Genomic DNA, 27,967 nt, shown 5'->3' on the forward strand with positions numbered 1-27,967 from the left:
TAGCGTTGTGAGAGGCTGTTTTTGGCTTCAACGAAATTTTTTTTGAAGACTCTTTCAATGTGTTTGCCCATTTCATGATGGGTGATTTATGAGTACACCTGCGCACACCACAGATGTATATTTTTGGTATATTTTCATGTACTTCTTGGTATATTTTCTCTACTCTTGTTTTCCATCTGCCAAGTGAGTGTTCAGCAGTTTTTAATGAAAAATGGCATAACTCTGATATCCCAAGTTTCCTATTCACCTGATCTCACCCCTAGTGACTTTTTTTTGTTTCCCTGGATGAAAAAAGTCCTCAAAGGGAAAAGTTTTGCTGATGTAGAAAGAGGTGAAACAAAAAAAATAGCAGAGGTACTAAATGGCATCAACATCAATGAGTTCAAAAACTTTTGAGCAGTGGAAAAAACATCTCTATAGGTGTATTGCTTTAAATGGAGAGTACTTTGAAGGTGACTGAAGTTTAAACATGTAAGAATAAATACACAACCTTTAATAAATACATTTTGGGTTTTTTGGGTTCCCCCTTGTAGCTCTGACCATTCTTATCTATCAGATGGCATTTTGTCTTAACCAAATAAAGGTCTTGTGCCTTGTATTTACATGCAAGAGTCATCCAATACACAGAGTAGATGGTCATTAAACAAAACACAAATAAATAAAACTCTAGTTTCAAGAAAACACAAGGCTGCCCTGGCTGGTGTCACCCAGTGGATTGAGTGCCAGCCTGTGAACCAGAGGTCCGCTGGTTGAATTCCCAGTCAGGACACATGCCTGGATTGCAGCCCAGGTCCCTAGTAGGGGGTGCATGAAAATCAATCACACATTGATGTTTCTCTTCTTCTCTTTCTCCTTCCTTTCCCCTCTCTCTAAAAATAAATAAATAAAATATTTTTAAAAAGTATACTCTGGTTTCTCTTCAGATCATATAAATCTTTTGCCTTAAAAAAAAAGTAAAAAATAGTACTTCCGGCCAAGATGGAGACATAGGGTAGACACACTGTGCCTCCTCGCACAACCAAAAAAAGGACAAAAACAAATTAAAAAAAAAACAGAACTGACAGAAAATTGAACTCTACGGAAGTCCGACAACCAAGGAATTAAAGAAGAAAGATCCATCCAGACCAGTAGGAGGGGTGGAGACGGGCAGCTGGGCTGAGAGGACTCTTGGCAAGATGCTGGCTGGCAGACCCAGCAAGGCAGCAGATTGCAGAACAGGTGGTCCCACATTTACATGCAGATAAACTGGGAGGAACAACTGGGGAGTAAGACAGACCACACAACCCAGGGTTCCAGTGTGGGGAAATAAAGCCTTAAACCTCTGACTGAAAACACCTGTGGGAGTTGAGGCGCCAGCAGGAGAAACTCCCAGCCCCACAGGAGAGTTCATTAAAAAGACCCGCCCACCCAGGAATCAGCACCAGAAGGGCCCAATTTGCTTGTGGGAAGCGGGGGAAGTGACTGAAAACAGGCAGAGAGTGGAGCAAGTGGCATTATTCTCTCTTGGACCCCTCCCCTAAAAACAGTGTCACCAATGCAGCCACATGGGTTGCCCCACCCTGGTGAACACCTAAGGCTCTGCCCCTTACTACGTCACAGGTGCACCCAAACAAAAAAATGGCCCAAATGAAAGAACAGATCAAAGCTCCAGAAAAAATACAACTAAGCAACAAAGAGATAGCGAACCTATCAGATGCACAGTTCAAAACATTAGTAATCAGGATGTTCACAGAACTGGTTGAACATGGTCACAAATTAGATGAAAAAATGAAGACTATGCTAAGTGAAGTAAAGGAAAAGGTACAGGGAAGCGACAGTGACAGGAAGGAAACCAGGACTCAAATCAACAGTGCAGACCAGAAGGAAGAAAGAAACATTCAACCACAACAGAATGAAGAAATAAGAGTTCAAAAAATGAGGAGAGGCTTAGGAACCTCCAGGACATCTTTAAACATCCCAACATCCAAGTCAGAGGGGTGCAAGAAGGAAAAGAGGAAGAGCAAGAAATTGAAAACTTATTTGAAAACATAATGAAGGAGAGCTCCCCCAGTCTGACAAAGGAAATAGACTTCCAGGAATTCCAGGAAGCTCAGAGAGTCCCAAAGAAGTTGGACCCAAGGAGGAACACACCAAGGCACATCATAATTACATTACCCAAGATTAAAATAAAGGAGAGAATCCTAGAATCAGCAAGAGAAAAGGAGACAGTTACTTAAAAAGACTGTCAGCTTTTTTCTCAAAGGAAACCTTGCAGGCAAGAAGGGTCTGGAAAGAAGTATTTGAAGTCATGAAAGGCAAGGACTTACATCGAAGATTACTCTATCCAGCAAAGCTATCATTTAGAATGGAAGGGCAGATAAGGTGTTTCTCAGATAAGGTCAAGTTAAAAGAGTTCATCATCACCAAGCCCTTATTATATGAAATGTTAAAGGGACTTATCTAAGAAAAATAAGATAAAAAATACGAACAGTAAAATGACAAGAAACAGTTATTAACAGCTGAACGTAAAATAAAACAAACTAAGCAAACAACTAGAACAGAAACGCAATCATAGAAATGGAGATCACATGGAGGGTAATCAGCAGGGAGTGGGAGGGAGAGAGAGGGGGAAAGGTACAGAGAATAAGTAGCATAGATGGTAGGTAGAAGATAGACAGGGGGAGGTTAAGAATAGTATAGGAAATGTAGAAGCCAAAGATCGTATATGGACATGAACTAAAGCGGGGGCGATGTGGGTGGGAGGGTGTGTGCTGGGCGGAGGGGAATAAAGAGGAGAAATGGAACAGCTGTAATAGCATAATCAATAAAACATATTTTTTAAAAAAGTAAAAAAATAAAAATTTATAAAAACCCCACAAGGCTCACCACCTTCACCATCACCACACACACACACACACACACACACACACACACTTAAATAGGTGTTCAGTGCCTTTCTTTTATCCATTAAACAACTATAACTAAGTGCTTAGCATTTATGGGCTTTTTAGAGGCAAAATTTAAAAAAATTGAGATTACCTCTGGCTGGTGTGGCTCAGTGGTTGAATGCCGGCCTGTGGACCAAAGGGTCACTGGTTCAATTCCTTGTCAGGGCATGTGCCTTGGTTGCCAGCTGAGTATCCGGTTGGGGGGCTGCAAGAGGCAACCACAGACTGATGTTTCTCTCCCTCTCTTTCTCCCTCCCTTTCCCTCTCTCTAAAATAAATAAATAAAGTCTTTAAAAAATTGAGATCTTAAAAAGAGACTATAAAGTATTAAAAGAAAATGGAAAACCCAAAAATAATGATCTAATTAAATGGTTACAAAATATAACATTGTACCAAGTCCATTAATTATTAATTTTGTATTTATTAAAAAATCTATTCTTTGAAAACAATTTTTAGGTTGGATTGTTTCACTCTAAGAATTTCCAAGTATACATAATGATTATAGAGAAATCAGTCAGTATCTGTTAAATCAGATATGCACAAATAATTTCAAGGGCAAATTTTTAAAAGTCCTTTAAAAATTTATAGCAAAATATAAATATTTTTCATGCAGTATTTAAATGCATTTTAATATGTTTAATGTAATGCTGGCTGAAGCTTTCACAAATAAGAGAGCTTGGGGCCTGCAAGGGCAAAAACAGGCCTGCCTAACACAGACGAGATTGGGGAGAAAGATTTCGCATAGGTGAGTCAGCAGCCAGAGGCTGGAAGGCAGGCCAGGCAGAGGCATAAATGATTCATTGATTTTTAAATCACCACTAGTTGAAAAGGCTTGCTTTTCATATGCACAAGTCCAATATAGATATTTCTTCCCATACAGAGAATCATAAAGAAGAGCTCATTTATATTTACATATTTCCATTTATATTTTTTATTCCTATAGAATTTGGGGTAAGAAAGGCTCATTAAATGGTGACAGGCACCCTCCTCCTGCTATTGCATTTCTGCCCTGGCTAGTTCCTTAATTCCTTTTGTCCTATGTCATTCTCCTAGGCTAGGCTCTGCTATCTGCTTGGCGAATCCCATAGCCAGGTCTGTCATTACCCAGGCCTACTTTCCTCCTTGCCTCAGAAATTGGAGATAGGAACGGAAAGACTACAGGGTTAGGCTGGCATCTAATGCTCCAAGAAGTCTGTCCTGAACAAACCATTTTACAGTTGCCTCCCAAGACCACTCTTCACAAATCTTATGCTCTAACATTTATTTCCCTTATTAATTGAACATGTATAGTGGTTAGTGGCAATCAGATGTGTTTGCTCATGACTCAGATACTTGGCTGACCATGCAGTTGAGTAGTACTAACTTGCTATGTTGGTCTTGACCTTTATAAATTGCTGTTTAAAAAAAAAACACCTGGTCATAAATTGTTTAATATTTATGTGCAAAGAATGAAGGAAATGTTGATTTTGAAGTATAGGCCATAAAGTAATAAAAATTCTACAAATTCTCAAAATGCTACTCACCAGACCCATAAGCTGCCTTTATCTGATCAAAATTCTTACGTAGCACATGAAGATTCCTCTAGGAATTTGAAAACCCTAAAATAGAAAATAGAGTTATAGCTAAATTCAATTCAGTTTTTCACTTATTGGGAATGAAAATTATCCACATCTGCCAAGTAAAACCATATCTTTAATCTCATCAATTAGAAACACAGAAATTATTAAAGTAAGCAAGCTTATATTATTTAAAGCACAAAATTCAAAAATTACAATCAGGTCTTGAAAATAGCTTTTGCCTATTTGTGACGTTTAATCTCCAGTGTGATGGATCCAGTGGGAAATTCCATGAAGATTAGCTGAGCTCCCTTATAGCTTCCACACTGTGACCCTTATCAAGGTAGGCAGTGACACATGAGGCTAGCTCACCCCCATTGTAGGTGCCAGAAAGGAAAGGCAGAACACTCTTGATTTTAGGTTGTTTTCTGTCTCCGTCCAGACCAGAGTGTAAAACAGAAAAATCTAGGGAAGAATGCTTGCTGCACAAAATGTGTTAGGTTATTCATCCCATCCCTCCACCCTAATAGGTAAGAACCTCTCAACTGAGAAGAAGGAGGAAAGTAGAAAAAGATATCTTAGAAGCAGGGGTCTTGTGGTCATGATGAGGTGAAGCAGCATTGGGTGGCAGTAAGGACCATGCCAGTAGAATCCTGATGAGGAGTTGGCCACTTTAATGGATGGCAGCATGGAGAGATGACAGGGTGGCTACATCTCAGGGAAGGCCAGTGCAGAATATATTAAGAGCCCAAGAAGTGGACACCAGCTTTCCACTACTGCTATTTTAATCTTACTTAAATGCTGGAGTTCAAAATCAGTACAAGGGTCATGAAGGAGGGAGAGGGTGACCCTAAATTTGATTAAGTTTAATCACGAAATCACACACACACATAAGCAAACAACATTGTGTGGATGAATCTAGATTGTTTTCTGCTCTCTGGAAGAATGGTGAAATTAAACCCAGATACAGGCAGTGTAATCTTCAGAACCTTATCTGTCTTGTTAGGATGGCTGTATCCCCGAGCACCTATCAGAGTAATTATTCAATAGGTATCTGTGGAATTTGTAACTATTCCTTAAAGAAAATAATGTATGATTTAGAATTTTCCTAAGGGTGTTAAGCACCACAACAATTTGGGAGATGCTGCTGTAATGAATTTGATTGGTATTTAATTTCTTGATCACGTGCTACTTATTCGTACTTCCATCTTGGTAATGGTGTCTTTTCTTCCAACCTCCTCTGCAACTGTACCCACTGGAATTCCCTCTATTGTTCAATGCTCACCTCACATAGTCCTTCCTCTGTGAACCTTTTGTCCCATCAACTAGCAGCTGGAAAAGAAGGCCCCCTCTTCTGAACAACAGAGTTCTATGTACCTCTTGTGGAACTTCTTGGAATTTTTCAAGGTTGGTTTGTTTTATTATTGTATTGTTACAGAACGCATGAGCACATGATAGCTCTGATCATTATACTCTTTACTTCCCCACAATCTTCTTAGAGCTTTATAATTATACTTTTAAAATTAAAGCATTTATTTATATTTTCCTATAGTATGGATTTTCCTTCTTTCAATGTGCATATTATATACATATCATATATGTATATATGTGTATATTATATATGTGTATTATATTATACACACATATAAACAAATGACTTTATATAAACAAATGATTATAAAGTGAATGCCCATGTAACTTTCACCCAAGTCAAGAAATGGAACATTGTTAGCATTTTGGAAATCTCCCTCTCACATGCCTCTCTCTCTGACCACATCTTCTTCCCCTGCCCAGAATTAAACCACGGCTGGTATTGAGCCAGCATACTCTGATGAGGTATAAAACTACTGTTTGTTTGGATTGGTTAAGATTCAAGTCATACTGCTTGTTAAAATTAATCACTATCTTGACTTCTGTGATAATCATTTAATTTCTTTTCTTTATAGTTTTATCACTTGTGAATGCAAACATACTCTTACCTGTTTTTGAGCTTTATATGAATGGCACCATGCAATATGCACTCTTTTTTTTAAATGTTTTACTTATTTATTTTTAGAGAGAGGGGAAGGGAGGGAGAAAGAGAGAGAAACATCAATGTGTGGTTGCCTCTCACGTGGCCACCACTGGGGACCTGGCCTGCAACTCAGGCATGTGCCCTGACTGGGAATAGAACCGGCGACTCTTTGGTTAACAGCCTGCACTCAATTCACTGAGCTACACCAGTCAGGGCAGTATGCCCTCTTTTATATCTCACTTATTTCACTCAATATTATGTCATGCATGTAATTGTATATTACTACTATTTTAATCTATGTGTATTATTTCATCATATGAATATATCATAGTTCATTCATTCTCCCATTGATGGACATTTGGGTGGCTTCCTGTATTTGGATATTATAAACAAAAGCTGCTATGAACATACTTGTGCATACTTTTGGTGCACGTATGAATTATTTTCTCTAGGGTATATTATCCTAGTGGAATTACTAAGTCAAAGATGTTGCATATTGGGCTATCCAAAAGCAAAAGCTGAGGTGGAGTGTTGAGTACAATATGCTTTTTAGGGACCAGAACCAATAAATGTAAGGCAGAGGAAGTACAATTGTGCAGAGGGAGAGGATGAACTGTGACACAAATCTGACAAAACTTGGGTAAACTTGACATGCAGCTGGAACAAGTAGTGCTCACCCGTGTATTATGCATCAGGCCTTGCTCATTTACACTCCTACCTTGCTCATTCACCTTAGGAACAGATGACCTTGGGCAAAGAAACTCTCTGCACCTCAATGAGCTGGCAGCTGGTGGCTATCTATTGCTGGTATTCCTCATACCTGTGAAGAATGGCCTTTCTTGAAGGAGAATATGGGTGGTACATCTCTGTTTCCCTACCACAATAGTATACAGATATATTTGACTCTAGTAAATAATGCCAAACTGGTTTTAAAAGAGGTTGTGCAATTTACATTTTCACATGCATTGTACAGGAGTTCCCATTTCTTCCCATCCTTGCCAACTGTTAGTACTGGTAATCTTTTTAAAATATTGGCCATTCTAGTGGATGTGTAGGAGTATGTCACTGACATTTTATTTTATGACTATTTTTAATCCTCACCTGAGGATATGTTTATTGATTTGACAGAGACACAGAGAGAAAGAGAGTCAAAGATAGATAGATAGATAGATAGATAGATATGTGAGAAACATCGGTAGGTTGCCTCCTGTATGAGTCCTGACCAGGGATTGAACCTGCAACCTAGGTATGTGCTTACTGGGAATCTGGGAATCGATCCTGCAAACTTTGGGGTGTGGAACAACACTCCAACCAACTAAGCCACCAGGCCAGGGCACATTGTGGTTTTAATTTGCAGTTCCCTGATGACTATAAAGGCTAAACACCTTCTGATTGTTGCTTTATGTCTTTTATTTTTCAAGTTGTGTAGGGGTCAGCAAACACAGCCTGATACCCATTTTTATATGTCCCTCAACGTAAGAATTGTTCTTATATGAGGTCTGCCCAGAAAGTATCCAGCCATGTAATATGATAAATAGAGACATTTATTGAAGAAAATACAAGATACAAGAAACATCCTTAGTCCCCTTCCAAATAGGCACCTTGGGACCTCACACAGTTCTCTCAATTGCTATCAGCTACCCCTGTCATAGTTTCCTGAATCTCATCAATGGTCTGAAATCTTTTCCCTTTCAAAGGTGATTTTAGTTTTGGGAAAAGCCAGAAATTGCAGGGTGCCAAATCTGGGCTGTAGGGGGGCTGAGTCACCTGGGTGATTTGATTTTTTTACCACAAAACTCTGCACAAGACATGATGCATGAGTGGGCGTGTTGTCGTGATGAAGCTGCCAATCGCCAGTTGCCCATAGCTGCGGACTTCTGAATCATCCTGATAGTTTCTGTGGAGGAATGTTCAAGTTTAACACAAAATTTGATGCAGATTCATTGCTCTACTCACTCAGTCATTTTTAATGTGACTGCCACACAGTACACATGCTCACTCAATGGCGTCTACCATCCCCTACTGACAAGTACAGTGAAGTTGTCATTGTTCACACATATGCATTCCAGTCCATTCTCCTTGGCTGCCAGGTCACATTGATGTCACACAAACTGTTCTTGTTATACTAACAAAGTCTGGACTTTTTCTGAACAGACTTCACATTTTTAAGTTGCTGAGAAATCAAGAGATTTCAAGCAACTCAATTGATTTCAAGATAAATCAATTAATATTCATCAAATATTAATGAATAATATTTCATTATACGAGATTCAAATTTTAGTGTCCATAAGTAAAGTTTTATTGGAAACTGGCCATGCTCATGTGTTTACCTATTGTCTATGGTTACCTTCATCCTACAGCAGCAGAGTTTAGTCATTGCGACAAGACCTTACAGTCTGAAAAGCCTGAAATATTTACTAACTGGTCCTTTACAAGGAAAATTTGCTGATCCCTGTTCTAGGTCACTGATTCTAAAGTGGGGTCCAGACCATCAGTATCAGCACTAGCATCATCTGGGGACTTGTTAGAAGGGCAATTCCTAGCCATACCCCAAACCTATCAATTTAGAAACTCTGGGAGTGGGGTTAGCCATCTGTGTTTTAACAAAGTCCTCCAGGTGATGATGTGTTAAAGTTTGAGATTCCTGGTGTAGGCCCAGGACAAAGACCTAATCCATTTTCTTTGCAAATCACCATAGTCCTTGATATCTTGTTCTACACGCAGTGGGTAAGCTGTAAAGTCTTAAAAGGTATTCTATAAATGTACAATTATGCATGGGAAATCTGGCCAAAGTGGACACCTAGGGCAAAATTAAAGAAGAAAAATGGGATAAGCCACAGAAGGCAACATAAAATCTGAAGGGTATGTGTGGAGGGTAGACGACTCAATGTAGCTAGGGAACCAGCCCCCGGACCTCCTTCCATCCACCTCATTTTACATAGCTTTTTAACAAAGATGAATCAGATATGGTCCCTATCCTCAAGGAGATCACAGTCTAAGTAGAGAAGCGTCCTGCCATCCTTCTTCTCCCTTACTTACTGCCTTTCTTCAGAACTGTCCTTTGAGGAAATGTAATTGCACCAAATTGCTGACCCAATAAACAAAAATGAACAGAAAAAAATGACTTGGCAAACAACAATTTTGCCTTATTCCCACTTTAGTTTAGGACTGATTTCCAGAGTGACTTTCTCATATCCTGGCTTTTTCCTTGGCTCACTCAATCTGAAGCTCAGAGTATCACCATGTTTTTTTCTTTTTGTTAACTACCATCCATTGAGTGCATATTACATGCCAAGGCCATGCTAAATGTTTGTCTATACTTTCACATTAAATCCTCAAAAAGCCACTTTGAGTTAGGTATTATTATATCTATTTTACAGATGCAAATTTGAGGCATAGAGAGGTTAAATAATTTTGTAGAATTGGAACGCCAAGTCTTTTTGACTGCAGAGCCCAAGCTTATAATAATTGTGCTATTGTGCCTCTAAGAATATTCAACATTTACAATATTGCAAGACAATGCAAATCAAACTCAGGTTACTTAGCATGTGCTTCATGTTTTAGGACATGCATGGCTGTGTAGTATTTCATTGAGGGAAATATTTAAAAGTCAACCATATTCTTTTCCTGAGCTAGATTTTGTGTGATAATTTTTTAAAAGTAGAAAATTCCTGCCAGCATGGCTCAGTTGGATGAGCATCATCCAGTAAACTGAAAGGTCATTGGTTGGAGTCCAGACCAGGGCACATGCCTGGCATGTGGTTTCAGTCCCTTTTACATAAAACTTAAAATAATAATGTCATAAACAGTTCCTTAACCAGGTGACATTATTGTAAATAGCACAGTGATTTATATTTCTTTTGTTACATTACACATTAAATAACTACATTGTCTCTTTAGTATAAAATTGCTCCTTTTTTATTTTGGACTCATTCTACTTGCTCCTACTGTTTCCATGTTAGGAACTATTTCAATAGGTCCATTTTTGAGCAATAGTTTTCAAATCATCTTTTAAAATGTTAGTTATTATATAAGTATACATACCTTCATCAAGGAAAATTAGAAGTATTATCAAAGCAAAAATAAAAAGGCACTTATAATCCTATTACCTTCTTGTAACTACTGTTAATATTTGGAGTAGAACTTTCCAGATATTTTCCTTTGTGGAAATTTATTTATGTAAATAGTTTCTTTCTCTTCTTCTTCTTTTTAAAAATGGGACCATTCTATTTTCTTGCTTGCCTTTTTTCATGCAACAAAATATTAGGAGCATATTTCCATGTCAACGGATATATATATATATATATATATATACACACACACACACAAATATCATTCATAATGACTACACAGTATTTTACTTAGGAAAGTACTGTACAATATTTTGCCAATGAATTCTTCTTGGACATCTAAGTTGTTTCTGTTAGGCTTTCCCCCTCCCTGCACTCTAACTGTCCTGAGTCCCCTTAGTGTTCCAATAATTTACTTTGGGTACAAGTAAGAATCCCAAATTATTCTCCAACTTCCACCTTATAATAGCTTTTTTGTAGACCTAAAGAAATTATTTGGCTATACATTACTACCAGAGACTTAAGGGTGACCATGTTTCCTTATAAATCCAGAGGGAATGCCATAAAGATAATGGCAAAATATTTCTCATTTTCTCAATATGATTTCTACTATCCAGGAGAAAGCCCTGTGAGTGATAGAGAAATTAATAAAGGTGAAGTGAAAAAATAAGGTTTGCAGCAAACAATCTGAGATTTGAATCTGACTTCAGTCACTCACTATCTGTGGGACCTTAGATAAATTATTTAACCTCTCTAAATCTCTGTTTTCTGATATGTAGAATAGGGGTAACAACAGTTATTGCATAACATTACCAGGAGGATTAGCAATATTGTATGTGAAGAATCTAGCACAGTGCCTGACACAACAGTGGGTGCTTGAAAAATTGTAGATGTACACAAGCTATTACCATGACCTTTTTCTTAATATACAGAGCATTGAGGAAATGTCACCATTTCAAAAATGCCACTATTACGAATGTCTTCATGAAGAATGGTGAGAAATCCTACTGCTATGAACAGAATGGTTACTACAGCTCTAAGCAAGATACTGCTACTGGAATCTTTTGTACCAATTTCTGAAGAGCACTGATTAGTGGGATCACAATGTGGTTTTAAGTCACAATGTGGTTTCAATGATAAATTTCAGATTCAGCGTAAGAGAAGGGACACCAAGCCCTTGACTTTGCCTTTAAGAACTTTCTAAAATTATTTAACACCACCTTTGGATATGCATTCTGGTAGCTACCAAACAAATTTGACTGTACAAAAATGACTACTGAATAACTTCTACAATATTCACAATCTGACAAAATGGATATATTGTCCAACAGACTAGGATTCATTTTGAGGTTCCCAAACATGGCCCCAAGGTTCTTTATAAAATTTTGCTTTGTTCTCTAACCTCAATTAAAGACCATTTCAAATGAAAAGACAATAAGGGAAAGTAGTAGCAGATAGAGAAAGGTGTTGAGAAGAATCAGAAACCAGGTAACTGTTGTTGAACAAAGTCTACAGATCATAAATTTTAGGCAGATTTGCAAATAAGGATAGCACATGCTCTGTAAATAGCAGTTGTTGCCACAAGCCAAAGGGCAATATTTACATGAATCCTATGGCAAGGTCTATGGATCAAGCTTTGACCTTTCCAGCCAAGCTCATATACTTGGTAGCACTTTCAGCCATGTCATCTTGAAAAGGATCACATTATACATACATGGAAAATTGCCAATGTACAAATATGTTCTGTCCCCCAAATTATTTTCTAAATTCTTTTTTTTTTTTGGAACTTGGAGCACATGTTTGCACAGAAGAGATGTTAAAAGGGGATGTGACTTTCCCGGATTTCTTCACAAAAATGCATTTAGCCCACGATGTAACTGAAATATTGTACATTGGCCATGAGAAATACAATGGAACACAGTACCTTTGCAAGCAGGAACACATCAATATACAACAGATATTTCTTGAGCCTTTCCCTTTGAAGCCCCAGACAACGAAAGCAAAATTCTATCCTCCCATAGCTGCAGTTTGGTGAAAAAATATGTCTTCTAATGCTCTTGTCTGGAAGGGTCCTTCTCAAGACAGGTGGATGCATGCATTTCAGCATCTCTCTCTTGCAGTGCTCTTGAATTTTCTCACCAAAGAACCTGTAATGACTGAGAAGATTGAATAGGTAGTGGGGAAGGGGTAGGATGTCTAACTGGAAGTCTCAGGCTTTTAGTTGGAGACCCTTTAAATGGGCAGTTCATTCCTTAACATATCTGCACATTTTAATAGAAAATATCATGTCTAAAATGATTAGTTAAGTGAGTTAATTCTGTCCCACTTTTTGACTAACGTTGATGCTCCAGAAATATAAATCATATTTATACTGATACTCCCTATACCTGATGGATAGTACACCTGTGTACTTCAGGATGAGAAACAGGGGCACCAGGGAGAAAATCTAAAGCAAATGAGAACATAATGAAAGTAAAATCAGAGCAAAGTTAGCCAGTACCACTAGCCCCTCCTTTCCCCTCTCAGTGACTTACTCCTTCAATCACGTGTCTTGCTCTTTGCCTCTTTTTCTTTTTTTAAGACTTTTCAAAAAAAGATTTTTATTTATTTATTACTTAGAGGTGAAGGGAGAGAGAAAGAGAGGGAGAGAAACATCAATGTGTAAGTTGCCTCTAACATGGCCCCCAGTGGGGACCTGGCCCACAACCCAGGCATGGGCCCTAACTAGGAACTGAACCAGCGACTCTTTGGTTAGCAGCCTGCGCTCAATCCACTGAGCTACACCAGCCAGGGCTTTGCCTCTTTTTCTGTGTTCAAAACCAGTCCCCAACAGGATCTCACACTGACACTAAGGTGTAAATGACCAACAATGGCTAAAATGTTCAAGGTTTTGAATATTAAGCATACAACTTTAAAACAAAAAAAAATTTAGGGTATTATCCCCAGGAAAAAGGGATATATTGGTGGTGGTGGTGGGGGGGGGACAATTGTGTGCCTTCTTGCTTTTGCAGAATTTACACTTGATTTCAAATTGGTAATTTATGAAGATGTGTTGAGGGAAATTAATCATGATTTCTTTACACTTTGGAAAGTACTGGCTTCATTTAAGAAATTGTAGGTTTTGTGATTGCTGTTTGCTATACGTTTTGCCATCTTTTGCCCCTGAAATTTAAAAAGTAGGAGGTAAATCTTCCTGTTATTGATCAAAATAAAGGGTGAGGAGAAATATACAATATTTGATAATAGACATTTACACACTGTTGCACCCTTTACCACATGCTTTTTACATTCATGATCATGCATATTGTTGCTATTGAATTGTTACTAAATAATAAGGATGATACAAATAGAACACACACCAAAAAAATCACAGTAATTCAATCCAATTACCAATATTAGGTACTTACCATGAGTTACCCCAGCTTTTGTGGGGACCTTGCCCTTGCCCCCAAGGATTTTTACAATTCAGTCTTTGTAGCAAAAGAAAGGCTCCTTGCCCCTTGGCTATCTGAGAGGTATGAGTTGAAAATAGAACATACGTAAAACCCAACAGTCTTGCTTTGCCTTGTGAAAGAATGTTTGCAGCTGCAATCAAGATTCAAGGAATGCTTTTCGTTCCAAAGAATTTATGAAGGTGGGAATAGCACCACCAATCCCCCCCCCCTCCCCGGACCTGGGGAAGGGCAGTCCCTGGCAGGGAGTGGGGATTGGTGGTGGTGGTGTGTGTGTCTGGATTTTGCAAATGGTGAGAAAGACCTTCTACAGTACAGTTTAAAGCAGAGGAAAAGTTCTTTGTGCAAGAAGAGGAAAGCACCGATGTACAAAGAGCAGATTTAAGGGAAAGAAGATTCCTTGTGCATACATCTGCGAGGGGAGCTCAGGCTGACTGTTGGGGGCCTGTGGGTAAGCAGATTAGCAGGGGGCTGGGGGCTCAGGCTTCCCGCCTCCACTCCAGTCCGCGCCCAACGCTCAGGCAACAGTTGGTCGTGCGGGGCCAGCTCGGGCTCTGAGTGGGGAGGGGGAGTCTCGCGATCGTTGGGGGGGTGGAGGAAGGGGGGAGCGTGACGGGAGAGGCCATGACGTAGGGTGGGTGGACGGAAGTGGGGCAGGGTGAGGGTTATTTAAAGAAGGGGGGGCGAGCGAAGGGTTTGGAAGCGGAGTGATTCCCCACCCAGCCCCATCTCGCTCTTTCCAGCGCAGCCGCTGCCGCCGCCCAGGAGCTCTCGTCCGCTCCCTTACCCCTCTCCTTTTCCCGCTCCAACGCCATGGAGCAGGACACCGCTGCAGTGGTAGCCACCGTGGCAGGCGCTGATGCGACCGCCACAATCGTGGTCACAGAGAACGAGCAGCCGGGGCCAGGGCCGTCCACCTCTAAGGAGGAGGGATCGGCGGCCGCGGCCACCGAAGCCACTGTGGCCACAGAGAAGGGCGAGAAGGAGGTAAATTGGAAGGGGGTGTGTGTGGGGTGGACAAATCTTGTGCTGGGTGCTTTAGAGGGACCCAAGCCGTGACCTTTTTGCGCCGACAGGTACCCGCGAGCTTGGCGGGGATGGGGGCTGTGGGCGCGTGGAGTTGGGGGGCGGTGGAGCAGTCTAACATTCACTCCCCTCCCCCTTTCCTTCTCGCCGCCTGGAGGGCGGGGGCGGGGCTGGAGCGCGGGCGCGGCGCGGGGTGCTGGGCGCCGTTATCCAGGGGCTTGAGAGTCTCTCGGCAGCCCCCAGCCCCCTTCACATTCCCGGAACTGGGGTAACGCGCGGGATGGGGGATGGGGGATGGGGCCGTGCAGGAATCAGCCTCCGCCTCTCCCTCTCCTCTCACTCCCTCTTCCCCTCTTCCCGTCGGCCTCTGCCTGGGAAATCTGGGCCCTTCAATCCCACACTCGAGCAAAAAGGGCTTTACTGGGGCTTATTTTTTAAAATTGAATTTCAAGGTGCGGGTGGTGGGAAGGCGGAGGACGATGAGAGAGACTTTTACAGCTTTGACTGGCAATGTGGCCTTTTGGGTGGCAGGGAAAAGAAATCCCTTGTTCGTTGGGTCCCCGCCTGCTGAGGTGGGGGTGTCACCCCGAGAAAATGAACTCTCCGCGTCGTACTCTCTCCCCTCCCCCCAGTTCAAACCCCAAACTGAGGAACAGTAGACGCTGGCTTAGGAAAATTTCCAACGTGTGCACCCTTACCCTCTGCCCCGCCCCCGACGGTATAGTGTTTCACTCCAGGGCCACCCAGATGGTCCCCCAATCCGGCCCCAAGCCTTTCAGGCTTCTTCCTTCCTCTCCTAGTAGGCGCTGCTGCCTCCTGGAAACAGGCAGGTTTAATTTTTTTTTTTTTTTTACCCTGCTTCACCAGGAGGACCTGCTGCTAACGTACATAAGGGGACCGCTTAGACACTTATTAAAGCCAAATCCAGACAATATGTATGATCTATAGGGCATATTTCCTGTGGATCAAAACATGCTAATAAAATTATGAAACATTGAAAATAGAGATAAAAGTAGGATGGCGCATACGGATTTTTGATGTATAATAAAATTGTAGAATGGATAATTTATGCACGGATGGATTTTTCCCATTTATGAATAGACACATTACACTTTAAAAAACGGTAGGTAATTAAAATTATACTTAAGAGATCTCAAGTGGCTTTGTGGGAATCATTATATGAGACTATACGACCAAATGAAAAGCTTTTGAAGGAACATCTTTTGCTGTGAATTAGAGTAATTTTAAATTCCGCAGTTGCTTAAGTGACATATTTTACTGTTACAAGATTGACTAAACAAAAAGACAGTTGTAGTGTTAAATGGAAACCGTATAAAACATACACATTTTAAGATCCACGTGATACTTGTATCAGTAAGACAATATTGATGGTTAAAGCTAGGCCTGATACCTAGTGTCAATATAAGTCAAATGTTGGGATATTCAGAAATGCATCTAGGTGCCTTTTATTTCCTGGACTGGGGAAATGTAACTGCTAACCTGTCTTTTGTATGACAATAAAAGTTGTTGAATTTCCAGGTTGTATAAGTTTTTTGAATTGTGGAAAGACTGGGAATCAATAAAAAATCCCTACATAATAAGCAGAGTCGATACATATATGTTCATGAACTCTGTAGCCTCATCAGAAAGTGCCTTAATAATAGTATCTCATTTGTCTGCTCAGCATAGGGAAATGAGGTGCTGTGTGGCAGGAACTTTGTGGGTATCTGAAGCTTACACTTTACTCACTACATTTTTTTAATCTTTATTTTTTTCTTTTAAAATCTAAAGAGCACCACAACATCTGCTTAAGTTTTTTTCATTTGTACCATTCCTTCAAATAGACTAATTTGGTCCCCACCCCCGCAAAAAAGAAAACCTACTAAATACATTGTACACTAGCTTGACTCCTTAAATGGTGTACTGAAATGAAAGTGCAGAGTAACCTTTCCTTAATATCAATTATTAAGGAAATAATACCATCAATTATTGTATTGATTATTGTACTCTGACAGTGATACAAAGGCATTTGAGATCTAGGATGTTGTTTACCCTCAATTAAGTAACCACCTCAGATACTTCCAGTGTTGTGGAAGTGTCCTGTTGTGCTTTTTTAAAAAAGATTTTATTTATTTATTTCTTTTTAGAGAGAGGGGAAGGAAGGGAGAAAGAGGGAGAGAAACATCAGTGTTCAGTTGCCTCTCATGCACCCCCTACTGTCAACCTGGCCCACAACCCAGGCATGTGCCCTGACTGGGAGTCAAACTGGCAACTGCTTGGTTCGAAGGCTGGTGCTCAATTCACTCAGCCACATCAGCTAGGGCCAGTGTTGTGTTTAAATAACTTCTCAGTCTCCTCCCTCAATTGTCAGGCTGTTTGCTATCACTTTTAAAATATTTCATCTACTTTCATTAGAAAAATTTGTTTATGATAATGGACATAGATGAAACAAAACCATCATGTCATTATAAAAACTATAAAATACAAAAACACAAATGATGCAGCAGGGAGAAGGAAATAGTTATACCAGAACACCGGGGAAAAGGGACTTGCTGTGGTGGAACTTGCACATTTCAGTCCTGGGTTTGTGCTATCTCTTCTTGCTGTTGACACTCTGCCTTTTTCTAGTGGTCTTTCTCATGTCATTTGCTGCTGTTTTTATCCTCTGTAGCACGGAAAGCCAGATTATTAAATTTGCAAACAATTGTATATCATAAAAGACAATAGGCTCTGAGTGAGTATTTTCATGATGTGTAAAGTAGATGAGATTTGGTGAATTAACATGATATTTAGCTAAAGAAAAGTATTTTTGCTTACCTTTTGGTTCTTAAACTTATTTGGTTTAAGGGATAGTTGTGTAACTTCAGTGTTAGGTTATCTATAAACTGGAGTTGGTATTTTTGGGAGTTAAAAACATCAAGGGAAAGGTCATGGTCTTTTAAGACAGCATCTTGATGACTGCATTCTCATGGTATCTAGATTTCCAGATGATAAAACACACAAGAAATTTATTGGAATAGCATAGTCACCTTTTATCTTTTGTTGTATGAGAAGTATATTTTTGAAAACATATACACATGCAAGCAAGAAGTTATGAGGGTAGATTTAAAATTTCTTGTGGAAGATAGCACCAATTATGTTAATTGCCTACAGCTTTTAATAGTGTTCAAGATTAGGAATTTTAATTAGCATATAATTAAAATTTTATGGTTTTTACTGCAAGGTAAGCTAAAAAAGTAATGAGTAAAATGTTTTTCTAATATTAAAGCCTTAGTTTTCTCCAAGTCCCACATTCTTAGATATATATTTGTGTATATGGGGTAAAGTAATTTTCATTGTTTTGAAATTTGAAAATTAGACTTCACATAGTATTTCAAGGAATAGTAAAGATGTGGGGTTTGTTACTCAAATTTCCTTTCAATTGTTGCTTTGAAAATAAAATAGGATTTATAGTATATGTGACATTTTAAGAGTGTGAGGTTGAGCCCTGGCTGGGGTGGCTCAGTTGGTTGGAGTATTGTCCAGTCCAGCAAACCAAAAGGTCATGGGTTCCATCCCAGTCAGGGTACATATGTAGGTTTCAGTTTGTTCCCAGTCCAGGTATGTGCCTGAGGCAGCCAATTGATGTCTGTCTGTCTGTTTCTCCTCCCCTCCCCCTCCCCACTTCTCTCCCTTCTTCTCTAAAATCAATAAACATACCCTTGGGTGAGGATTTAAAAAAGTGTGGGATTGAGGGGATTTCAGCAGTTTTCTATTCTCTACCAAGCATTACGTTCAAAACATCTTACATAGATGATACATAATAAGAGATTCCACAAATCAAGATGACTGTTATTTGGGTTAAGAATAACTGAACAGTATCAGATCAGTGCTCCAAAGTACAGCTATGACCAGAGTCAAATTTCCTGATCTTAGTTTGGATTTCCTGAGAATAGAAATTTTAGTAAGTCTTGGAAATAGACACATTTACTATTGGAGCCATGTTTTTCTTACGTTTAAGATCACATTCTGTTTGTGATTTATGATTTAAGTTTTCAGGAGAAGGTTAACAAAACCTATGACAAAAATGAACATAATTTCTTCAGTTTTCACAAACAGATTTGTATTTTGACTTGTACAGTCTTCATTAAAATTGAAATACTCTCTCAGCTTTGGTACTAATGGGTGCATTTGTTTTTACTCTGTTCTTTCTTGGTTTCTTACAGGGAAGGACTTGTATTCTATATACCTATTTATATTTACAAGTACAAGTTTGTATTTATAGAGGATAAAATGCATGAGATAAACCCCCAGATAATTTCAGTTTTCTAAGTAGGTGATTTTTAAAGTGTTAACTAAATTAACAACTTTTTTAATACCAAAGATTGATAGTTACTAGCCCTGAGAAACTGCTTCTACCAAATATTTATGTAATACAAATAGTTAAAATAGTTTTCTTCCAGGTTGGAGAAAATAACATAAGCCAAAAGTTTGAAGCTGTACTATTTCATTATTTTAAATATAAATGATCACACTTAACTACATAAAAAGTTTAAATGTTCTAATTAGAATATGGAAACAATAAAATATAGTGTCTTTTCAGGAACAGAAACCACATTCTTCTGAAACTCTGGCTTGTTTCAATTACATAAAGTGTTATTATTAGTATGTATCTTCCTTGAATTCTTTGGCTTGTGGTTGATAATATTAGTATATTCTAGATTTTAAAATTTTATTATATTATATTTTAGATTTATAATCTCCTATGAATGGATACACATTTTCTTACACTTTAAATTTAAAAATAGGCAAAAAGGCTTAGTATTTCTCCTTTTGGGTTTTGTTTCAATTAATGTTATTTCTCTGGCTTTCACAGTTCTTTGGATTTTTTTTTTTCATTTGACCTCAGGTGCACAGAACTGGATTAATCATAAGCCCTGCTTCATGACATGCTCTCATCATTGATCCATGCATGGCTCATGTTGATTTATTTATTTAATATTTAATTACTTTTTACTTTCTTTACATGAGAATGTTGACCACTTTTAAGACCTTGCTTTGCAATTTGATGATTGGTTTTCTTTGAAATTCTAGAAAAGCGTTTCTCCATTTCAACTCAAACTTGCTGCTAAAGCTTCTAAATCTGAAAAGGAAATGGACCCAGAATATGAAGAGAAAATGGTAAATATATTATTGGGTAGGATAGCGAATATCATAGTTGATTTTTATAGAGGAGATGTAAAAGACTAAAAAATACATGTGTATGGATAATGAATACAGAATTATAAATTTTAGAATTAGAAAGTAATTTAATATTGTAATAGGTTTTTTGGTTGAATAAATGAATCTCCTCATTTTCAGATGAGGAAATAAAAGACAAGAGAAGCTATATGGAATAGTTGGGACTAGAAGCCACATCTCTTCATTTTTGTTCAGTGCTCTTTACTCCATAATAAGATGTTTTGTGCTAGAAGTACCTTATCCACTAAGTGAAATACCTGTGACAATATCACTATGGCTGAAAGAAAGCAAGTCATGAAGCTAAACTGACATGTTTTTCTCCTTCTTTCCTTACTTTGGATATATGAATGCTACACATTGTGAAACGTAATATGGTAATGTGTTTTCTGGAGGGAAGGATATGTGCCCAGTGCATGCAAATACTACATGTTTAAGCAGTATAATCCTAGTTATGCCCACCTACTGCTTTGCTATACATTTAATTATTTAATTTTTGGTCCACAAATTCATATTTTAGATTTAATTTCACTATAGATTTTTATGCTTGGGATTTTTTAAAGACCAGTGAATTTGGTCAGTTCCAAAGAAAAATTAACAAGTAGTGGGAATATAGTTTTTTGTGGAGGGTTTTTTTGTGGTGATACTATAAAAATAAGTAGAGATACAGTATATTTTGTGGTTGTTTGTAGTGATTTCACAAAACTTCATGCCTGAATGTTTAAGGCCACATCTAACATAGATAGTTAATGTTTTAACAACTCTAAAAACAGCATTCCAGTGAGGATAACATAAAATGAAAAGGTTTTGGCCTCCTTCCAGCTGCTGGTCTGAATATATTAGTCTAATTCTTGAATTTATGTTGATAAATCTTGTAAGTTTCTGGTGTCATTAATTATGCATCCTTCATTAGCAATCACATATCCTCTACTCTATGAATAAAAAAATTCATTTCTTTATCTAGAATGGAGTAAATAAATCTTTTGGTCTTTTAAGATTTTTTTAGTAAAAACATTTTATTACATTTATGTGGTACAAATTATATGACCTTTTATAATTTATTGAGGGATTATAATACATACCAATTTTCAGTAGTTAACATACTATTTCATGTGTGTGTGCTTTCCTCCAAAATCCTGCTTGCTTTGCAGAAAATCTTTGTATACTGTTAGCATAAAATGTAATTTTCTACATCACTATAATCGAAGAGATATGTGTGTATTACATTGTTGCACCATAACATTGAAAATATTTTGAGACAAGATGACACTGTATTCTAAGATTTCAGTTGTTTCTAAATGCAGCTTGAAAATTCTTGAGAGTTCGGTTTATGATGTGTGTATATATATCGTAGTTAGTTTATATTTCTATATCTGTGGTACATTATATATTATAATACTTAATTTTGTTAACTGTTTAGGAAAAGAAAATTGTTGTGGTTTGGTAAGAGGGATTTACTTTTTAACCCCAACTCTAAGCAGGGTACTACTTATTGGGATATTTATTGAGTCTGGCAGATCATTTTGGTTTTATTCAAACTATCTGATTTGGCTGCCTACTAACTGTGGGAGCTTGAGCAAAGTTATTTACTCTCTCTGTGCCTCAGTTTTTTCTTCTGTAAAATGGGGACAATGCTAGCACCTATCTTACAGGTTTATTAAGAAAATTAAATGGGTTAGTATGTTTAAAGCTTAGAACATAGTACAAATTAAGCACAATATAAGTTTGTTAAATAACTTGAAAGGGATGAAAAAGAAAATCATTACTTTTTATTTTGTTTTGTGATCTAGAAAGCAGATCGAGCGAAGAGATTTGAATTTTTACTGAAGCAGACAGAACTTTTTGCACATTTCGTTCAACCTTCAACACAGAAATCTCCAACATCTCCTCTAAATATGAAATTGGGACGTCCTCGAATAAAGAAAGATGACAAGCAGAGCTTAATTTCTGCTGGAGAGTATGTTGACACCTCCCTTTCTTCCCTGTCTCTTCCTCCTGTTTCTTCTTCTCCCTCTCCTTGTACATTCTTTCTCTTGTCATATATTAAGTATAATTTTATGTTAAAAAAATAAGGTCATTAGTGCAAATACGTCTTGTAGGCAATAATGTATTTTCTTACTAGCAGTTAATCAGTAAAAATGTAGGCTGATTCTACAGACTTCTGAGCAAGACCCTGGATAATTCATTTTTTTTTTTTACATAAAAGATATTGGCAATGTATAGTGACTTAATTGGCACTTTAGCATTTGGGTTGAATATGGTGGTGTTTCTTTTTTCATCTCAGCTACCGCCACAGGCGCACAGAACAAGAGGAGGATGAAGAGCTACTCTCAGAGATTCGGAAGACGTCTAATGTGTGTGTGAGATTTGAGGTGTCACCTTCATGTGAGTACTTTACCACGTTGGTGTTTTTTTCAGTTTGGTTTTAGAAAAAGTTTACTTGATTGTATTAATGGAAGTATGAGACATCATTGACATTGATTTTTTTTTTTCAGATGTGAAAGGAGGACCACTGAGAGATTATCAGATTCGAGGACTGAACTGGTTGATTTCTTTGTATGAAAATGGAGTCAATGGTATTCTGGCTGATGAAATGGTAAGGACTTGGTAGCCCAAAACATATTCTCAGTTATCAATAAATTTTTTGTAAATTTGAAATAACTGAGCCGAACTGCCTCTCTGAGGCCTCTTGGCTAATTTTACTTAGTTATTGTAACATAAAAGGCATTTGTAAAATCTAGAATTATTTCTTGAAGTAATCTCTAGAACATATACTTTCAGTAGCCACAAAATTCCTTTTTTATTCTCACTCAAGGACATTTTTTCATTGGTTTTATAGAGAGAAGAAGGGAGGGAGGGAGAGGGGGCAGAGGGGAGAGAGAGAAAGAGAGAGGGAGAGAGAGAGAGAACACATTGATGTGAGAGAGAAATATCGATTAGTTGTCTTCTCAGATGTACCCTGATTGGGGATCAAACCTGCAACCTGGGCATGTGTCCTGACCAGGAATCGAACCAATTACCTTTCTATAGGACAATGTTCCAACCAGCTGAGCCACACTGGCCAGGGCGAGCCACAAAATTCTTATTGGAATTTCTTCAAATGGTATATTTTTAAAAACCTTGTAGTTTTGTTTTTATTTGCACTTTGGCTTGGAGGAAACTCAGAGCCAAAATGAATGCCAAAATGGAGCATTTGTGTTAACTTTGTTAGTTTACTTATTTATTTTTAGACAAAGGGGAAGGGAGGGAGAAAGGGGAAGAGAAACATCAAAGTGTGGTTGCCTCACGCGCCCCCTACTGGGGACCTGGACTGAATCCCAGGCATATGCCCTGACTGGGAATCGAGCTGGTGACTCTTTGGTTCACAGCCTGGTGCTCAATCCACTGAACCACACCAGCCAGGGCTGTGTTAACTTTTAAGGACCTGATTACTGAGTCCTTTGTGCCTTATCCTATTAGTGTTAATTTCCTTGATCCCATTTTATTTCTGTTTTACTATTAATTTTTGACCCATGTTTTCATCACAGGCCACCTGAAATGGGTTTTCATTGTAGGCTACCTGAAATCCTTTTGGGAATGAGGCAGTATGTATAAACCAAACACTAAATGAATGAATAAAACAAACAGTAAACAAATGAATGCATGCAGGAATGAATGTGAATGCCTCCATGTGTGATCAACCAGAAAGTGAACAGATAAAAGAAAAAATAGTACAGAGCACTGTTGAGTCCTGACAGTTGAGTGCCAGGTGGGGGTCAGGAAGTAAGCCAAGAAATTACGTAAGTAAAATTATCAAAGAGAAAAAAGAAGGTTATTTAAGATGCTATTTCAGCCTATCAGGGGAGTATCTGAAGGCTTTGATTGGTATTTTATGACCAAATAAATAAGATGGGGTTTGAGAGAAAACAAGGGGGAGTTCCAGATCTATATGACCCAGTGAGGATCATTTATGTTGCTACTCTTGGCTACAGCCTGTCTAAACATGAGGACTCTAAAGAGTCTCCATATTGAATTTATGCTGACACAAGATATGACTTAATTACTAAAAAGGGAAAGATATTTGAAAGAGTATAGAAAAATTGGGAAACAAACGAAAAATCTTAAAAGGAAGTTGTAAGTCTGCTATCTAAAATTAACATCATTTAACACTTGGGTATATTTCTTTTCAGTCTTTTCCCTTCAGATATATTTATTTTGCATCATTAAGATCATACTGTATATATAATTGGGTATTTTGCTTTTTTTACTTTCATACATATTTTCCACATACTTGAAACATTTTAAAGAAAGAATTGTCAGTTACTGCATAATAATTAATCCTAGGGAGGTACCATCGTTTTATTCACTTCCTCCCTTATTGCTAGTCATGTGGATCAGTTGAAAAATTGTGTGTATGTGTATGTGTGGCATATAATAATACTATTATGAGAACCACTGTAATTTAGTTATTCTCTACTTCTCAAATTGTTTTCATAGGATTCCTAGAAGTGGAGTTACTTGGTTAAGGAGCATAAATATTTTAAGCTTTTGATGTGTAATATACATAAAACCCAAATATTAGGATAAACCCTATAAAATGGCTTTAAGTTTAGGTTTATAAAAGAAACTAATATACTTTGCATGGAGATAAAGCTAGAAATTGTTTTCAAAGGCCATGCAGCATAAGACTTTGTTCCCTTTCCCATGGGTTAGGTGGTGGGTTCATAGGTGGTAAATATATTGTTTTTAAAAGTCCACTGGACTGGATAATCTCTAACGTCCTTTATGACTTAAGAGTTCTGTTACATTCTGTTCTTTTATTGTTCTTTAGTTCTTCCAGGAGTGAGATACTCATACAGAGCCACATGCCCCTTGAAATGCATAGTCTGAATATTTCATGCCTGTGCTTAGTGTTGGGACAATAGAAAAGGAAGACTAGTATCTAAGGCTGGTAAAAGAAATGTGTATGTGTGAAAAACATACTTAAAATTCTTAATTTTGCAACTAGTGGAAAAAATTACATAGTACAATAGATTGCTTGCTTTTTTCGGAGTAAAAGTCTCCTAAATAGAGAGTTGCTTTGTTGAACGACTTTCTAATTGTAAGTTCTTGTGTTTTTTTTTTTTTTGTGCTCACAGTAACTATTGAATTGGGATGATTATTCACTTTAGAAAAATAGTCTTTTAAGTTTTCCCTATGTGAGATAGTTGACAAATATCTTTTGTAATGTTGTTAATAACAAAATGTTTCATTAAATAAAAATGTTTATGGATTTTTTCATTGTGATGATAATGTAGGGTCTTGGTAAGACTTTACAAACGATTGCTCTGCTTGGTTACCTGAAACATTACCGAAACATTCCTGGACCTCACATGGTTTTAGTTCCAAAGTCTACTTTACACAACTGGATGAATGAATTTAAGCGATGGGTCCCATCTCTCCGTGTTATTTGTTTCATTGGAGACAAGGATGCGAGAGTAAGTGAGAAACAGGTTTAAAAAGACAATCAAGAATAACTATTTCTGAGGTTAAGTTACATGCTTTTGCCACAAGCCATTTAAATTGACTTCTACTACTAAACAACACTTAATTTGTGCTTACTGTAAGTTAGGCTTTGTTTTAGTGCTTTTTATATATTAATTTCATTTTCACAATACTCCTATATTGTGGATGTGTTATGTGTTAATAACAGATAATCCATTATTATGCTTATCTGCATTTACTTTTAAGTAGCATGTTTGAGTTGCACTTTTAGGTGACTTTTTATTTAAAAAGTTATTTTATTGATAGTGTATCTTATCAATAACTATAATTTGTGCTATTTTGACACCAGAAATTTATAAATTTGCATGACTTAAGGTTTTATGTTAAACTTTTTGACTTTTGACTTTGACTTGTATACATGCACACACACATGAATAGAACCTTTTCTGTTTGTAAAGAGAACCTTGTGTTTTGTGTTTATGCATAGACAAAGCTTTCAGCTTTGGTCTTTGAGTAGACAAACATGTGTATGCATGCATTCTTAGATAATACAAGAAACTCTGGGCTCTTGTTTAAATTAGCCATTTGACAATCTAGTAGGTTATAGAAAGAACCATTAAACTGAATGTTTCACAAAATCAAACAATGATTAGATGTTTGCAGGACTGAATGGGATCTGGCACCCTGGTTTCCTTTGTTTTTGGTCTCTAATTCCCTAATGTCTTAATTATTTAATACCAGTTTGCAGGGTGCAACTGAGATCTCTACAAAAGCTTTTATTTTTCTTTTCCTCTACTTCAGTCCAGGCAGTCCTTTTATACATAGCGGGCACTTAGTGAATATTTGTTGAATGAGTTCAACATGGTGTTGGTACATAACTGAATTTATGAAGTAAAGACTTTGCAGTGAACAGTTAATTTTGTTTATGTACTACACTTTGAGATTTATAACACTAATCAGCCCCTCCTCAAAAAGATATTGCTGCTCTCTGTTAACTTCTGTGGTTTTATTTTGATCCATAACATCTGGAATTCAGTTTATACAAGCTAAAAACACTATCAGTCCATTTGGCTACCATGTCGGCCACTGTCTGTGAAGATTTAAAAATAGTTTTAAATAGTCTCACAGTTTTAAATATTCTTGTTACTAGATAGAACAAGTTCCTTTTATAAAAATCAAATTCATAGTCTCATAACAACGTCAGGAAGTTCACAAAAAATGAATAGGCTTTTATGAGCCCTTAACAAAGTATATGCCTTGTCCCTGCTAGAAACAAAGTAACATACGAGAGATCTCAAAAGGTTGAAATCACTCATGTATATTGAGTTCTTTCTGTTTGTTGAAACTATATCATGTTGGTAATACCTAGATCTTGCTTAAGAATATGGGATTCAGAAAGCAGTTACTTTGCCCATGTCCTTTTGGACCTCTTGTGACATGAAAAGAGAGCTTAATAATTTAGTCATCTTTTGGTGATATGAAATTCCCTAGTTCACTGAATATGCTGTAACTGTTTAAGGGAAACCTTTGCTTCTCTTTTGTTGATGAATATATTAGCGTGTCATCCCAATAATTGACACTTGGTGCCTCAGTTTTCCTATCTAAAATGTGTAAGTTCAGATGATTACCAGGGTTTCATAGAATTCTTAATCTTCATGCATTAAATCTGTGATAATCTTGTCAGCATACTCTAATATAAGGAATGTTATTTTGCATTAGGCTGCTTTTATTCGTGATGAAATGATGCCAGGAGAGTGGGATGTTTGTGTTACTTCTTATGAGGTGGTAATTAAAGAAAAATCTGTGTTTAAAAAGTTTCATTGGCGTTACCTAGTCATCGATGAGGCTCACAGAATAAAGAATGAAAAATCTAAGGTAAGCCAGTTCTCAATATATTTATTAAAATTTTCTTTCAACTATTATGTTTGTTTGCTTCTCTGTATTCAAAATAAAAAACTGATGGAAGATTGTGATTTTATTAATGGAATATGAATGAAAATCAGTTTTGAAAATGGTTTTAAAGTTTAAATTATTGACTACAACATAAATGCAAATAGCACAGTTTTTAATATAATGAGAATTGGGAGTTTGTTATGTCTGTTGCAGCTGAACTCTGTTTTGCAACAATATTTTGATATTTTGGTAATAGTAGATGTGCAAATGTCACTTGCATTGATTATTTTTATTGAGGAGTACTCGTATATTCATATGGATTAGAAGAAAAAAAATTCTTGGAATTACC

At 37.5% G+C, this 27,967-nt stretch overlaps 1 protein-coding gene across 8 annotated transcripts in view; it reads left to right on the forward strand.

Annotated features, from left to right (window-relative positions):
- The first annotated feature begins 14,286 nt into the window (after nucleotides 1-14,286).
- Nucleotides 14,287-27,967, forward strand: part of SMARCA1 (SWI/SNF related, matrix associated, actin dependent regulator of chromatin, subfamily a, member 1) — a 78,331-nt gene continuing 64,650 nt past the window's right edge. For 5 of the 8 annotated variants that reach the window (XM_045852283.1, XM_045852280.1, XM_045852285.1 and 2 more), the window contains exons 1-7: nucleotides 14,673-15,006; nucleotides 20,119-20,205; nucleotides 22,053-22,219; nucleotides 22,547-22,647; nucleotides 22,758-22,858; nucleotides 25,539-25,718; nucleotides 27,445-27,600. In XM_045852283.1, coding sequence (XP_045708239.1) covers nucleotides 14,833-15,006; nucleotides 20,119-20,205; nucleotides 22,053-22,219; nucleotides 22,547-22,647; nucleotides 22,758-22,858; nucleotides 25,539-25,718; nucleotides 27,445-27,600 — 966 coding nt within the window. In that variant the 5' untranslated portion in view covers nucleotides 14,673-14,832. Of the gene's footprint in view, nucleotides 14,471-14,672; nucleotides 15,007-20,118; nucleotides 20,206-22,052; nucleotides 22,220-22,546; nucleotides 22,648-22,757; nucleotides 22,859-25,538; nucleotides 25,719-27,444; nucleotides 27,601-27,967 lie in introns of those variants that run through there. The other 3 variants (XM_045852281.1, XM_045852287.1, XM_045852286.1) reach the window with 3 other exon arrangements.

This window comes from Phyllostomus hastatus, unplaced genomic scaffold (genome assembly GCF_019186645.2).
Source record: "Phyllostomus hastatus isolate PE091 unplaced genomic scaffold, TTU_PhHast_1.1 phas_contig_90, whole genome shotgun sequence".
Lineage (NCBI taxonomy): Eukaryota > Metazoa > Chordata > Mammalia > Chiroptera > Phyllostomidae > Phyllostomus > Phyllostomus hastatus.